Raw genomic sequence first — 15,121 nt, 5'->3', positions numbered from 1 at the left:
GCTTCAGTCTTGTGTCAATCTTTAAGCCTTATTGTCTGACCAGTAACAAACAGGACGGGACTGATGTCAACAGGCTGGTGAGCAGGAAAATCACTTGGAAAAGATCAAATTTTTTTGTCAGCTCTAAACAGAAACCTGAAATAAATGGTGTTTTCAGAAACGTGAACTATTGTTTTAATGCTGAGGGTTCGTAGTGAGATCAGTGGGTACGAAAAATATCTGCAGAATTGACTTAAACGTGTGGAACCGACCACGAAGCTGCAGCCATGTTGCTGTCATGCATCAAGATATCTAGGGAAATATTGTTGTGCATTTAAAAAAAATATATATACACCTAAACTTAATGTGGTTATACTATTATATTGATGCTTAATGGGCTATATAATTTAAATAAACCAACTGAAAAGTCTCATTCAAAGCATGCACTTAAATCGGGAGGCCCAGAACTTGTAGCCGCAGCTGGAAGATGAACCCGATCTCGTGAAGCGGAGCTGCAGTTTCTGAAAATCTTCGGCAACAAAACAGACGTAAATATTTATCTGGAGCCAAACAGTCGTGGGATCTCTGAGATGACTGGAAGGACTTCCGTTTACAGACGAGTCGACGGGTTTGTGTTTCTCGGCTGCAGCTGGACGCCGTCAGAGGAGACCAGAGCAGACCACCACGGTGACGCCGACCAGCAGCCAACGGTTTGATGGATGGCCGTCCGGAGGTTTCACATGGCAGGTAACCAGGAAGCAATACGCCCCAAACGGAACGAGGCATTCCAGAGCTGCGTTTTCCTCCGATGCCCAGAACTTGAACTCCTGTCAACACGTCTCTATCTGTTGTGGATCCGACGAGTCGAACCAGATCTGCAGCTTCAATCACTGATAACCGCCAAGGATGTCTCAACATCACTAATGAAACTCTCCACCTCTGGGGAGTTGTACTTCTGCCAGTTTCACTACAGCTTATCTGTTATATAAACAAATGTTATCACCAGTTTTATTGATTTATAGATATTTGCAATATTTTGATATATACACGGTGAATATTTACATTGTAAGTTCAAGGAAAAATAGTGAAATATGTGTGTTCCCAATCTTGTCTTTGTAAAATAGTGCAGATACTTAAATGTTGCTAAATGCCGACATGCTTCCAAAACCAAACCCAATGTTTATAATAGAAAATTGCAACTTCTGTAGGTGTTGTATACTCTGGACACACAAGCTCTTCCTCCACCCAGAGGTAAGGTCATCCACACAGTCCTGACACACCTCTACTTTCTACACCTCCCATTCTAAAATGCATTTTAATGTATAGTATAACAAAGCCCATCATATGGAATATTTTGGGGTAATCTATAGATGAAGTTGTGTTCTGCACTTTCAAAACAAAGCCATTTGTTGAAGAGGTCAAGGTCCACGGTCCTGTTTACTCATCGTTGTTGCTATAACACCGGTGTTACTAATAACGTTAGCACTGACGCTGAAGCAGAAGATGTAATTAAACCATGATTCATCTTTAATTATTTGCACTAATGCTTTTTCCCCTCTATGACATGTCGAAATGTGTTTCACTAAGTCGAGTAACAGGTCAGCTCCGGAAAGGACTTTTGCTTTACTTTGTTTTCATCATCCCCCGGTGTTTCATCATCCTCCATAATTATAACACGATTATTATAATTATAATAAATCAGACTTTGCTTGAAAGCTTGCGGCTGCAGTGACGCTCTGCGCACCACTAGGGGGCGGTAAAGAAGCGTCACCACGGAGCGTGCCTGGAGTCTCCGTCCCCCTTTTTTCTCCCTGCTCCTCGGGATGGCGTGCGGAGGCGCAGTGCGGCGGGCTGCAGCACTCACAGGCAGGACTCAACCTGTCGTACCGCCGGGCCGGCTGCTCTCGTCCTCCCGCTCTCCTTCAGTCCCCAGCAGGCTCTCCTCCTCCGCGCCGCGGTTCCACTTTTCTCACAGTTTGAAGGAGTTGGCAGGCCGTCCTCCTGAACGCAGGCTGCTGTCATGAGATGTGAGTACCCGCTCGTTGCTCCTGCTGCTTGCGTCTTACCTTTCTGTTCCTGAAGAAAAACAAAAAAACATATTTTTAAACTCTTGTTCAAGCCTCCTCTCTAGGACCAGTGTGCGCTCTGCTCCTGCTGCTGCGGGAGCCCGCGTGCGGTGGAGATGAGGTTACCTCCGATACAGGTGGGTGAGAGGTCAATGTGCCTGGGAGGTGTTTACACACAAAAAAAAGTAGTATACTTTAATATTCTCTAATTGAGTATTTGCTGCTCTCATTGCTCCTTAGCAGGAAAGACATGTCCAATAGAGTGTGTGTGTGTGTGTGTCCCCCCCCCCCCCCTTTGGTTGGATCAGGGCGACTATGGGTGAGTGGGTAGCAGGTCCGTCTTTCCATCAGGGGGTTGGAGGTTCAATCCCCGCCCTAGTCGATGTGTCCTTAAGCAAGACACTTAACCCTGAGTTGCTCCCTGTAGCTGCGTCTACAGTGAATGAATGTAACTACTGTAAGTCGCTTTGGATAAAAGCGTCAGCCAAATGACATGTAATGTAATGTAATCTTCTGAGCTCTGCGGGTTGAGCTGCTGGAGGCTTGGACGCATTCCGCTCCCCCTGATAACAAAAGCAGGCCCTGGCAAGCCCAGCCCTGATACAATAGCATGCAGGATTCATCTGATAGAGCCAAAGCAAACAATTGATCTGACGTCATGGTTGACGCCTTATTCCCCTTCAACATGTTGATCAGAGTCAGGACAGAGTAGCATCGGGAGGCTTATAGGGGGGATGTTAGCAATGCAGTGAGATCACTCTATTAATTATAGTAAGAGGTGCATTTAAAAAAGGAAAATTACAGACTGACTTTTCCTGTCTTACCTGGATAGGCAAATATGTAGTCTGACCTTAAAGGGCAACCCCCCCCCCCCCCCCCCCCAACACAATACACAATACGCCTTCCGGCCCTGGGGCCAACTTATCTGCTTTCACCAGTTCTCGTTAACTCCCCTCCTTCACAGCCTCGTAGTCTGATTTCTCGAGTTTCCTCTTTGCGTGTGACTTGTGAGCCGTAGCGTCGAATGAGATCAGATAAAGTGTTTGTGTAAGTTTACGTTGCGGTCGGATGAGTCGGCCGATCTGGGATCGCTGCTCGGAGACAAAGGAGGACAGGGTCTGCGTGGGCAGAGAGAGAGAGAGAGAGAGACATTTCTTCATGTGCAAGGATTCAAACAGTGTTATCTGCCAACATGGATGATGCAATGTCTCACATCCTTGTCGAAGGAGCCCCCCCCCCCCCCCCCCCCTTCCCTGTTTCTGTGGGTGAGAACATTAGTTACAAGGAGTCTCTCCAAGTCGGACGTCAGGGCCTCTTTCACCTCCCTGCAGCTCAAACACGCATCTCTCAAGACCTGCTGACTGCACTGGGAGCAGCAGTTCAGATGAATTACATCACTCTAATGGAAGATGTTTTATGTTAAAACAAGTGAGACTCCCTATATGGCTTAAAAGACATGTTAGGAGATGATTTAAGTTTGTGCTATGAGATGTTGTTTGTTCTTTCGTTGCCGAGTGTCATTTTCACGAATCACGTCAGTATTTGACACGAGTTCCTCTCTGTGATTTCCCCCCCACAGTGAACCCGTGCTGTTACTTCCCCTGTCAGCACTGGGGTGTGTGTGTGCGGTACGAGGAGGACAAGTACGAGTGTGACTGCACCCGCACCGGCTTCAGCGGGGACAACTGCACCGTCCGTGAGTCCGCCGCACATCCTCCCTTGTTATTGTGTTTTGTAAGGAACTACAAATATTTTGTTATTCCTTTGTACACAAGATGGAAAGGATTAGATGTCCGGCCGATGCACAGGGCGTGCTCGTTTTGCTTTTGTTTAGTCAGGAAATAGAGTAACTTAGCCCCTGGCTCGCAGTTTAGACTTCTTGTGTAGACCAAAATATTTGGAAACAAAGCCGGAACAGGAGCGACTGCCAGAACGAGACCAGCTGGACCAGAGCTGCTCCTGCTGATGTCTTCTCCAGACCTCCTACCTACCAATCTATCCACCATATATATATATCTACCTACCAATCTATCTACGATCTATCTATCATCTATCGATCTATCTTTCTACTATCTACCTATCTATCAATCTATCCACAATATATATATATATATATATATTATTTACAATCTATCTATCCACAATCTATCTATCAATCTATCTACAATATATATATATATATATATTATTTACAATCTATCTATCCACAATCTATCTATCAATCTATCTACTATATATATACACTACCGTTCAAAAGTTTGGGGTCACTTAGAAATGTCTTTATTTTTCAAAGAAAAGCACTGTTTTTTCAATAAAGATAACATTAATCAAAAATACACACTATACATTGTTAATGTGGTAAATGACTATTCTAGGTGGAAACGTCTGGTTTCTAATGAAATATCTCCAGAGGTGTATAGAGGCCCATTTCCATCAACTATCACTCCAGTGTTCTAATGGTACATTGTGTTTGCTAATCGCCTTAGAAGACTAATGTCTGATTAGAAAACCCTTGTGCAATTATGTTAGCACAGCTGAAAACAGTTATGCTGGTGATATAAGCTATACAACTGGCCTTCCTTTGAGCTTGAAGTTTGAAGAACAAAATTAATACTTCAAATATTAATCATTATTTCTAACCTTGTCAATGTCTTGACTATATTTTCAATTCAATTTTCAATTCATTTGATAAATAAAAGTGAGTTCTCATGGAAGACACGAAATTGTCTGGATGACCCCAAACTTTTGAACGGTAGTGTATATATGTTTACAATCAATCTATCTATCTCCTATCCATCTCCAATCTACTATCTACAATCTCTTCCGCTCTTCTCCACATGAACAAGGAGCCTCACATGTGATCCGAGGTGGTGCATTTGGCTGACGGTTCCTCCGTGACCTCACCGAGCTCGAGCCCAGTGAAGCTTCCACTCTCACGAATGGGAGTGGAAGGACAGGAAAGAACAGGAATGTGGAGCAGGAGATTGGGAAATGGGTTTGAAACATTTGAGTTTTAAGTGTCAGGATTTTATAAATCTAAATTTGCACGACACCGATGACGACTAGCCGGCGTACACAGTGGAGCGAGTTAGGGGCGGGCGAAGCTGTGTCGCCCTGTGAGAGTGGAAAAACAGCGTAGCTCAAACAGAGTGAATACTGGACTAGGTGGTCTAAATTAAAGCTAATTTAAAGGATGATGGAATGCAGCAGGACCTTTTGTGAGCCTTGATTACATCAGTTGACATTGTGGTTTAACAGATTGTCATCTAAAAGAAAAAGTCCAGTTTAATTAGCTCAATCCTTTGAGGCTGAGCCGGCTTGCCGAGCATCCTCTTGGACCGTGCTTTATTCACATTAACATGCTGAAGGGAAGTCGTTCCCCTCTGGAGTCCTAGCTCCTAGCTCCTAGCTCCTAGCTCCTAACTTCCAACAATAACAATGTTGTCTCGTAAAGGTTTTTCTCTCTGTCCTCCCACCGCAGCGGAGTTCTGGACCAGAGTGCGCCAGCTGTTGAAGCCCAGTCCAGACGTGCTGCACTACATTCTCACCCACTTCAACTGGCTCTGGGACTTCATCAACTACACCTTCCTACGGGACGTGCTCATGCGACTGGTTCTGACAGGTCCGGAGTCTTCTGTTTATTCGCTCAGGGTTGTCACACTGCCAAAGTGTTTAGTAACTATTTTTTGTATTCAACAGTGAGGTCCAACTTAATACCGAGCCCTCCCACCTACAACTCCAAATATGACTACCTCAGCTGGGAATCCTACTACAACCTGAGCTACTACACTCGGATTCTGCCCCCAGTGCCGAAGGACTGCCCGACACCTCTGGGGGTCAAAGGTCAGCCACTCATTCATGTTTTGGTATCTGTATCGAACCCAAGTATTGTTTTGCCACTAGTACTAAAAATACTTGAATGCTGTAATATATTCATACAACATTATGATAATAGCAGATTAGAATCTACCTTCTATATCATAAGGTAGTTTAACCTTAATCCTTGTGTTGCCTTAGGGTCATTTTGACCCGAATCAATATTACACCCTCCCCCCGCCGTTGGGTCATTTTGACCCGATTCAATGTTTCACCCTCCTGTTACCTTTATATTTACTAACATATTTTACCCTTTGGGTTCAATTTGACGCCAGCAATTAAAACCTCCAGAAAATTATTAGAATTAATATTGTTTTCCAAGTTTAAGTGTGAGGCACTTTATGTTTGTTTGTTGACTACCGAAAGAACACCGACATTAAACATTGAATGGGGTCAAATTAATCCTAAAGCGGAGGGAGGGTGTAAAATTGATTCGGGTCAAAATGACCCTACGGCAACACAAGGGTTAAACAGTTCAATAGTTCACTCTGTATTTTACAAAATGATCTTATGTGCTAGATGTAGCATAATTTATAGTGTCAACTCATTCTTTATAAAAATATATTAAATACAAATACTCAGATAAACTGCCATATGAGAGGGACTTAAATGAATCACAGTACTTGAATAAATGCAGTTAGTTTTATTTTTTTGATTATATTATATTTACTTTATTCAACAACAAAAATTTAATTAATATACTAATTAATTTGACTATTTAAAAAAAAAATATATATATACAATTCAATAACATATATAACACAATAAAATTAATATACTAATTAATTATACTGTATTTTAAAATGTTTTAATAAAATATACAATACACTAACATATATAATACAATAAAATAAAATATATATTTTAAATAGTCAAATAAAATAACATTTTGTTGGTGCAAACGTGTTTCAGAAGTATCTAATATATAGATATTTTCTGGTCACCGCGGTGACGTGCATGCCGGTAGTTGACCTTGGCTGGTTGCAGAAGGGCCGTGTGATGTGTGAACTGTATCACTCCTGTTTTCACAGACGCACTCTTTCAGTATTATGGCTGGAGGCGCGGCGTATCTGTGTTTGTCCGCCGCGCTCTCTCTGACGCCGCGGTGTTTCTGTGCAGGCAAAGCTGGGCTGCCTGACCCTGAGCTGCTGGTGGAGAGGCTGCTGAAGAGAAGGACCTTCAGACCCGACCCCCAGGGCTCCAACCTTATATTTGCCTTCTTCGCGCAGCACTTCACCCACCAGTTCTTCAAGACCTACAACAGCATGGGCGTGGGCTTCACCAAGGCTCTAGCGCACGGGGTTAGTCCTTTAACCGTTGCCCCCTTTTTGAATGAGAATACACTTTATTTAAGAAGCACTCTCCTTGACTTTGTCTTTCGAGTTCAACAGCTTTGCATTCATTGCTCTTACTCTCTCCCTCTCTCTCATCCAGGTGGATGCGGGCCACATTTACGGAGGCGACCTGGAGCGTCAGCTCCGGCTCCGGCTGCACAAAGACGGAAAACTCAAGTATCAGGTGACGGAATCAAAAATGTGCAAAGAGAAAAAATAAAAGCTCCAAGATGTATCTCGACACGTTGCTCGAGATTAGAACAAATACTTTCCATCCCCAGAGCAAACCATTACTCCCTCACGGGGCTGTTGATATCTAACAATTCCCTGAAATATAGATGTGAATATACTGAGCAGGCCTGTTGCTGCAGGAATATAGAGTACCCTCCCCTGTCAGATAAAGTGCAGAGGGTTGGGAAAGACATTAATTTTTCCTCTCTTCATCCCCCCATCAGCTAGTTGGCGGCGAGATGTACCCTCCCACTGTGGCCGACGCCCCCGTGAAGATGAGCTACCCCCCCGGGGTTCCCCCTGAGGCTCAGCTGGCCATCGGTCAGGAGGTGTTCGGACTCCTCCCGGGTTTGGGAATGTTCGCCACGCTGTGGCTCCGGGAGCACAACCGAGTGTGTGACGTCCTGAAGGCGAAGCATCCTACCTGGGATGACGAGCAGCTCTTCCAGACCACACGCTTTGTCATCATCGGTGAGCTCGACACGAGTTTGACTTCATACTTTGAACTAATCCTTCACCGTTGAGCTATTTCTCTAATGTGCTTGTAACCGCTCTATAACGTGTGTGTAGTGCTGCTCTGCTTTGCTGTAACATGTCAGCAGCCCCTGTAGAAGCTCATCAATGATCATTTTACTGGAGTCAACTTGACTTTTTTAACATGTTCCGTCATGTTCAAACATTTAAATCTGTCCCTTTGTGTCTCTGCACCTTTCCCTCAGGTGAGACAATAAAAATAGTGATCGAGGAGTACGTGCAGCACCTCAGCGGATACCTGCTGCAGTTGAAGTTTGATCCCACCCTGTTGTTTAACTCCGACTTCCAGTTCGGGAACCGCATCGCTCAGGAGTTCAGCCAGCTCTACCACTGGCACCCCCTGATGCCGGAGAGCTTCGTCATTAACGGAGACGAGCTGTCGTACAAGCAGTTCATGTTCAACAACACCGTGCTCACGCACTACGGCGTCGAGGTGCTGGTGGACTCCTTCACTCGACAAGTTGCCGGACAGGTAGTGAACTTAATCTGAAATACGCAGCAATAAAATCAAGTTTTCTCGTGTTCAGTTTCTCGAGGTTCAAATGGTTAGAATTAACTCTTAATTTGTTATAACTTTGGGGATAATCGGCAGTATTGGTTGCTTCAAATAGGGTTGTTGTTATCTTTCACACTTCCTGTTCTTCTGGACGTGTGGTAAAGTCCTGAGTGGATTTAGCTAATGTTTTGATACAGTTGGGGGATTGTTATAATTATACTACAACGCTTTATGTTGAACACAAAGTACAAAAAAAGACAATAACACTCGTTTATGTGTGACACAAAGGTTGTTTTTTGTTGTGTGGGTTGCCTACCACACACAAAAAGTGCATTTACTAGCTGGAATAAATTATGTTTTACTAATCCCACATTTTATATAGATCATTACTTTTACTAATCTTCATTAGCATAGATTTATGAAATATAATCTCAGGTCATCGCACACAACCAAGTCCAGTCTAGGCACATCCACATGACCTGCTGAGCACTCAGTACTGGTGAATGACACGTAAAAATACAGAACATTTAATATATATGAATGAGTTTATTTGAATGAACGAGTTTATTTATTTCGATCGGCAAAAAAATACAACAACCAGGAATTTAAAAAAAATAAAGATACATGTGGCTGACCGAAAGGGTTCAGGCCAAGTGCCCTAACCTATGATTGCTTGAAAACTTGTTCCGAAGAGCCTTATATATAAAACAATATATATATATATTTAATACATACAATACTTAATTCCTCAAACCTTTGTCCTACAGATTGGCGGTGGCTTTAACATTAACCCTGCGGTGACCAGAGTGTCGGTGGTGGCCATTAAGGAGTCCCGAACGCTCCGCATGCAGCCGTTCAACGAGTACAGGAAGCGCTTCAACCTCCAGCCGTACGCGTCCTTCAGAGAGTTCACTGGTGAGGGACGACGCTCCGTGTGTGGACCACGACACACACATGACCACGACACACGCATGACCACGACCCACACATGCAACCTGTCGAGCCCACGATGTTACACTCTTACACGCTGAACACACACTCTCATCCTCCTCCATCCCAAGAGCCATGGCTACAAAGGTATAGAAGAGTCCTTGATGTCCTGTGTGGTAGATTATTGTATTAACTGTGCGACACTTGTGATTTATTTGCAGATAACGAGGAGATCGCCAGTGAGCTTGAAGAATTCTACGGTGATATTGATGCTCTTGAATTTTATCCTGGCCTGCTGTTGGAGAGAACACGCCAGGGGTCCATTTTTGGACAGAGCATGGTGGAGATGGGTGCCCCCTTCTCCCTTAAAGGCCTGATGGGAAACCCGATTTGTTCTCCGGTCTACTGGAAGCCCAGCACCTTTGGGGGCAAAGTCGGCTTTGACATCGTGAACTCTGCCACGCTGAAGAAACTGGTCTGCCAGAACACCAGGACGTGTCCTCATGTGGCGTTCAGGGTACCGACGGAGGAGCAATCGGAAACGGGGAGTGATGACGAAAGTAGTAAAACAAGGACTGAAGAGCTCTGACTCAAACACCAGAAGGTTATGGTTTGAGAAGAGAAAAAGAAAAAGGCTGCTGCCAAAAAACAAAGAAGAGATGTTTGTTTAGAGAACGTGCCGTTACGGTTGTTTGAATGTCACTGGAGAATCATACAGAGCTCAGTATTAACATCAAGTTTTTGTTAAATGATTTCTGATACCATCATGTTCACACTGTCCAGTAATTAAGGTATGTATAGTCTGTGGGTTTATTTCAAGAAAAATGATAGAGCCATTCATTGAAATAAAGCTATAGACACAAAGCGGATTATTGTCCATTCATTTGAATTGGTAGTAGTTGAAATGTTTGTTTTCACTGTCTGTTGAAATGTGTCTTTGATGAGTCACTTTTCCCACTTTCATGTTTCACTGACTGCTTCTTGTTAATCCTGTTTATTTTGACTTGAGACTGAATGATGACGGGAATACAAGAAAGAGATTCCTTATACTATTTTATCACTGAACAACATGCACACCAACGTCTAAAAACACAAAACCGAAGCGCAGATAACTTTTGATTTTTAAACATTTAGGTCAATTAGGATGCATACAAGATTTTTTCAGATTATTGAAATGTAGTAATTGGTATCAACAAAAGGAAGATTGAACCAACCTATAATTATATTCATATTATTATATCATGGAACCTTTTGTGGAAAATATGATTAAGTCAACATGTTTCTCTTAGCAATTTTGGTAAGAAGTAGTATTAGTCGAAAATAGTAGTAGTAGTAGTAGTAGTGGTGGTGGTATAAGTACTATCTCTCCTCTCCATAGTCACATTGCCCTCTAGCTGTGAAACTAGGAACTGTATAATAATTACAGCATCTTTCTATATCAAGGCAAGGAACCCGGATTAGTCGTGGTATCGTGTTGCCTTTAAGGACTCTCTGTAGAATCCAGGATTACTGCACGGTTACTTCAGAATACGACCCTATCATACTCCATAATTTTAAAAACTAATATAGATGACCATAACGAAAGAACTTACTCTACAGCTGATCTACTTTTAGTGCCTGTAACAACAACAAAATTAATAGACGTATTTGGGGCTTGCATTTCCTTATTATTCCAAATTACGACATTAAATAAATTCATGAAGGCATCACACTCCGGAGTTGTTTGCGGCAGCTAAACTAGCGGATTAGCAGGAGTGATTTGGGGGCAGTTGGTGATATTTGACTCCTCTTAGCTGGTCATAAAATCAAGGTAAGATAATTAATCGACATTATTATGCTTTTGTAGCGGTGTTTGATGCTAGAGAGACACTCGGCTAGCGAATGTGTACTGTTTGTCACAGGAAGTCAGTGCGAGAATAGCTAGCTAGTTCACTTTCTCAAACAAGATTATGGGATCGCCTCGATCCTCTTTACAGGAGCGTTGAGATACTTTAGGAAACTGCAAAAACGGCGACGAGCTGGCTGACGATAGCTAACGTTAGGTTATCTGATTTAATGCTGGCCATCGAGGCTGTCACATCGCCAGGGACCCAGAGACAATTTAGTTCACGATAGCTCGGTGTTTCTCCGACTGTGTTGAATTCATTTTATTGGCGTCAACAATATCAAACAAAAGAGCGAGAGTTAGGTAGCCATAATATTATTATATCTACCGTTTTTCTTCCTTACCACTATTAAAAGGAGAGGCGTTGTCTGCCTCTCCATCTGTGCATTATGCTGGCTTACATACGGCTCAGTGCATCATTAAAGGCCTCTTAGCACACATGTGGTTGACACACTCAGCTTAAGCTATGTATAAGGCAGTTGCCCTATTTTTTTTTTACTTAAACCCTTTGTGTGAACTATGTCAGATTGGATGGCTGTCAATCGGAGTTATTATGCTCCAGTGACTTGATGTGATGTCTGTATGAGGGGGTAAAGATAAAGCAGGACTCTCTCGCTGTCAGCTGCAGCTCAGGCAAGTTATTAGTCAAATCACTCAACAAAATGGAGACTTTGTTATTCAAATGTGGTCTAGCAATTCACCAGACTGTCCTCTGCTTGCTGCACGAAGAATGAACAGATCCCTTCTCGTGTGAAACACTTCGGCGGAGTGTCGTGTCCTCTTGATGGATGTAGAGAGTTGCATTAGTACCCTATCTCACACATTAAAAACGTCAACCATCAGGTTAGCCGTTGTCATGACGACTCTGGATGACAAAATTCTGGGCGAGAAGCTGCAGTACTACTACAGCAGCAGTGAGGATGAAGGCAGCGACAATGAAGATGAGGACGGGGAGAAGAAGACCATCCGGGATGCGAACGTCGGCGAGCCTGAAATAGACTACAGCGCCGATGGAAGTGCTGTTAACACGGGTACTAATACACACACACACACACACACACACACACACATCGAGAAATGTCCTGCCCAAATATGACCGCTGTGTGGACATTTGTCAAGAAATTACAATAACAGTAAAACTGTGTATTCTCTCTCAGGACCAAAGGGTGTCATCAATGACTGGAGGAAGTACAAGCAGCTGGAAGTGGAGCAGAAACAAGAGCAGAAGAAGGAGATGGAGAGACTGATCAAGAAGCTGTCGATGACCTGCCGCTCTGACCTCGACCTGGAAAAAGACAAAGAGAAGCAGAAGGCGCTGCAAGACAAAATCAAGGGCAAAGTAAGGAGGATGAGGACAAACTGTAGACGTGGGACCGAAATAAATGCTTTGGAAAATTGTGTTCGTCACTCCTTTCTGGGCGACTCTCTCTTGAAACTGTGTCAACGGGACGCTCCCTGTGGGAAAAGACTAAATACAGGCCTGATATTAATTAAATATAACCTCACCAGCATCGTGGATTCCCCGCGCCTCCAAACTCTGATTTCTGACACAATCTAATGATGGATGAGTGAGTTTAGTGACACGTTCTGTTTCACTTTGCATTCGTGTTCCTGCCAACAAATTAACATCTCTTACGTCCCCAGAAACAAGTTTACAATTGTAATAGAGTTATAGTTAGCCAATGCAGAACCATTTAAAATTGGATTAATTTGATTATGGGGAAATTCAGACTTCTGGGCTGGGCCCAGTAACTTTTTGGAGTTTCTGTTGGCTGTTTGGCAAGAAATAGAGTAAAAACAAACGACATCTGATAATGTGTTTTATTTATTGAGATAGATGTGTTGGAAGGTGGGCTAACCGTTCTCCTCCATTTCCAGTCTTTGTGCTAAGCTAAGCTAACCACCGGCCGGTTGTTTTCGTATTTACGGCACAGACGACTGTTCATTTTAGTAACTTTCAATCACGTGTTTTCTTCTTCTTCTTCTTCTTCTTCGTCTGCCTGACAGATGACCATGCAAGAGTACAACATTCTCCAGGAGGAAGATGACGACGAAGACTTCCTCCAGCACTATCGCATGCAGCGCATCGCAGAGATGCGGCGCCAGCTCTGCAACGGCAAGCGCTTTGCGTGCGTCTGTGAGCTCGACAGCGGCGAGGACTTCCTGGAGGCTCTGGACGAGGAGGACAAAAGCACACTGGTCATGATCCACATCTACGAGACCGACATCCCGGGCTGCGAGAGCATGAGCGGCAGCCTGATGTGCCTGGCTCAGGAATACCCGCTGGTCAAATTCTGCAGCGTGCGCAGCTCGGCCATCAGCACCAGCGCGCTGTTCAGAGACGGCGCTCTGCCCGCGCTGCTCGTTTACAAGGCGGGAGACCTGATCGGCAACTTCGTGCGGGTGACGGACCAGCTGGGGGAAGACTTCTTCGCCGTCGACGTGGAGGCCCTGCTGCAGGAGTACGGCCTGCTGCCCGACAAGCTCCCCAGCTCCCAGAAGACGGTCCGCAACGGAGCCATCGTTCAGACGATAGTGAGCGACGAGGACTCCGACCTCGATATCGACTAGAGCCTTTATTTCCAATTATTTGCTTTTGAAACTTGTGTTCACGGTCCCAAAGGACTCTCGGTGATTTTGATGTCAGTGGACCCCCGTAGTGATGACACATGGAGCCAGGATTGCTCTGTTAGTTCTCGTACAGCCGTCACGGCTGAATGGTTCTACTCATGACATCAATCCACGGTAAACATAAGTTATCATTAAAAACAAAAGCACATTATTTTTTCCATTATTTAAATCAAGGACCATTGTGACAGTGAGAATAATGTAGGTGTTAGTTTCAATGTTTTGATTTATTATTTATTCATTGTGTTAAAACACAATCCCTGTTTTGTTTCATTAGCGTCTTCATTGTGTTGAATGTGTTTCTCTCTCTGTAGAAACTAGAATACAAATCCTGCAGCCCAAATGGAATCCTAGTTGATTTTATAACTTTTGTATGTGCTGTACCATTTCAAGCAGGGAGGCGAATAAACAAATGTTTGGACTCAGTGCTTGCTGTATTCTCTTCATTTATCAAAGTCCAAAGGGAGGGATGATGGACAATAAAACAAAAAGTGTACTGTATACTAACAGTGACTCCATCTGATTAGAGTGATGTGATGAACCAACTGCACAGCACCAAATAACACAAAAATACAACTATAAAGGGATTGATGATTGGTATTTATTGGCTGGCCATAAACTCAACTCCAAATTAATGCGAAAGTTCCTCCGACGTGCTAAATGTACATCTTTATGTTCACAACAACCTTTATAAGTTGCGGGAAAATATATTTATTCCTTGGTTATTTCTCAAGGAATTCAAACTACTTGATGTGTATCAGTGTGAATATCTTCAGGGATACATACAAACAAGTGTTGTATAAATAATCTTATGCAATTTCAATCCAGTCTTCACGATCACGACGACCACAAAGGAAGTCATGACGAGTCGCTCAGCTTCCTCTGCTCCACCAGCATCAACGAGCTCCTTTCCAGTCCAGTGAATTCATCCGAGGTGATTGGTCGAACGCGGATGGGTCAACTCAACCCGTTGAACTCAATAATCACATCCACGCTCACTACGATCATTAGTACAGCGTAGCTTTGACGTGTGCCCGTGGGTCACGATATAATAACTTTGCTTCCTCTGAACGATCGAGTGAGGGAGTTCTGTGGAGCTCTCCGGTGGACGTCCGGCTAACGGAGTCTAGAAGCATCTCTCATCAGCAGCAGGGCGAGGCAC

The 15,121-nt window shown here is 43.7% G+C and overlaps 1 protein-coding gene across 1 annotated transcript; it reads left to right on the top strand.

Annotated features, from left to right (window-relative positions):
- Positions 1-1,751: 1,751 nt before the first annotated feature.
- On the top strand, positions 1,752-14,385 carry pdcl (phosducin-like). The gene is made up of 14 exons (XM_056433201.1): positions 1,752-2,006; positions 2,099-2,182; positions 3,625-3,741; positions 5,527-5,667; positions 5,745-5,888; positions 7,041-7,222; positions 7,356-7,439; positions 7,711-7,957; positions 8,206-8,492; positions 9,284-9,431; positions 9,668-10,028; positions 12,175-12,362; positions 12,489-12,670; positions 13,339-14,385. The coding sequence occupies exons 1-14, from the start codon at positions 2,000-2,002 to the stop codon at positions 13,900-13,902; spliced, it is 2,736 nt and encodes a 911-aa protein (XP_056289176.1). The 5' UTR covers positions 1,752-1,999; the 3' UTR covers positions 13,903-14,385.
- Positions 14,386-15,121: the final 736 nt, after the last annotated feature.

The sequence above is a fragment of the Pseudoliparis swirei genome, chromosome 15 (genome assembly GCF_029220125.1).
Source record: "Pseudoliparis swirei isolate HS2019 ecotype Mariana Trench chromosome 15, NWPU_hadal_v1, whole genome shotgun sequence".
Taxonomy (NCBI): Eukaryota; Metazoa; Chordata; class Actinopteri; order Perciformes; family Liparidae; genus Pseudoliparis; species Pseudoliparis swirei.
This window is presented reverse-complemented; position numbering and strand designations above follow the sequence as displayed.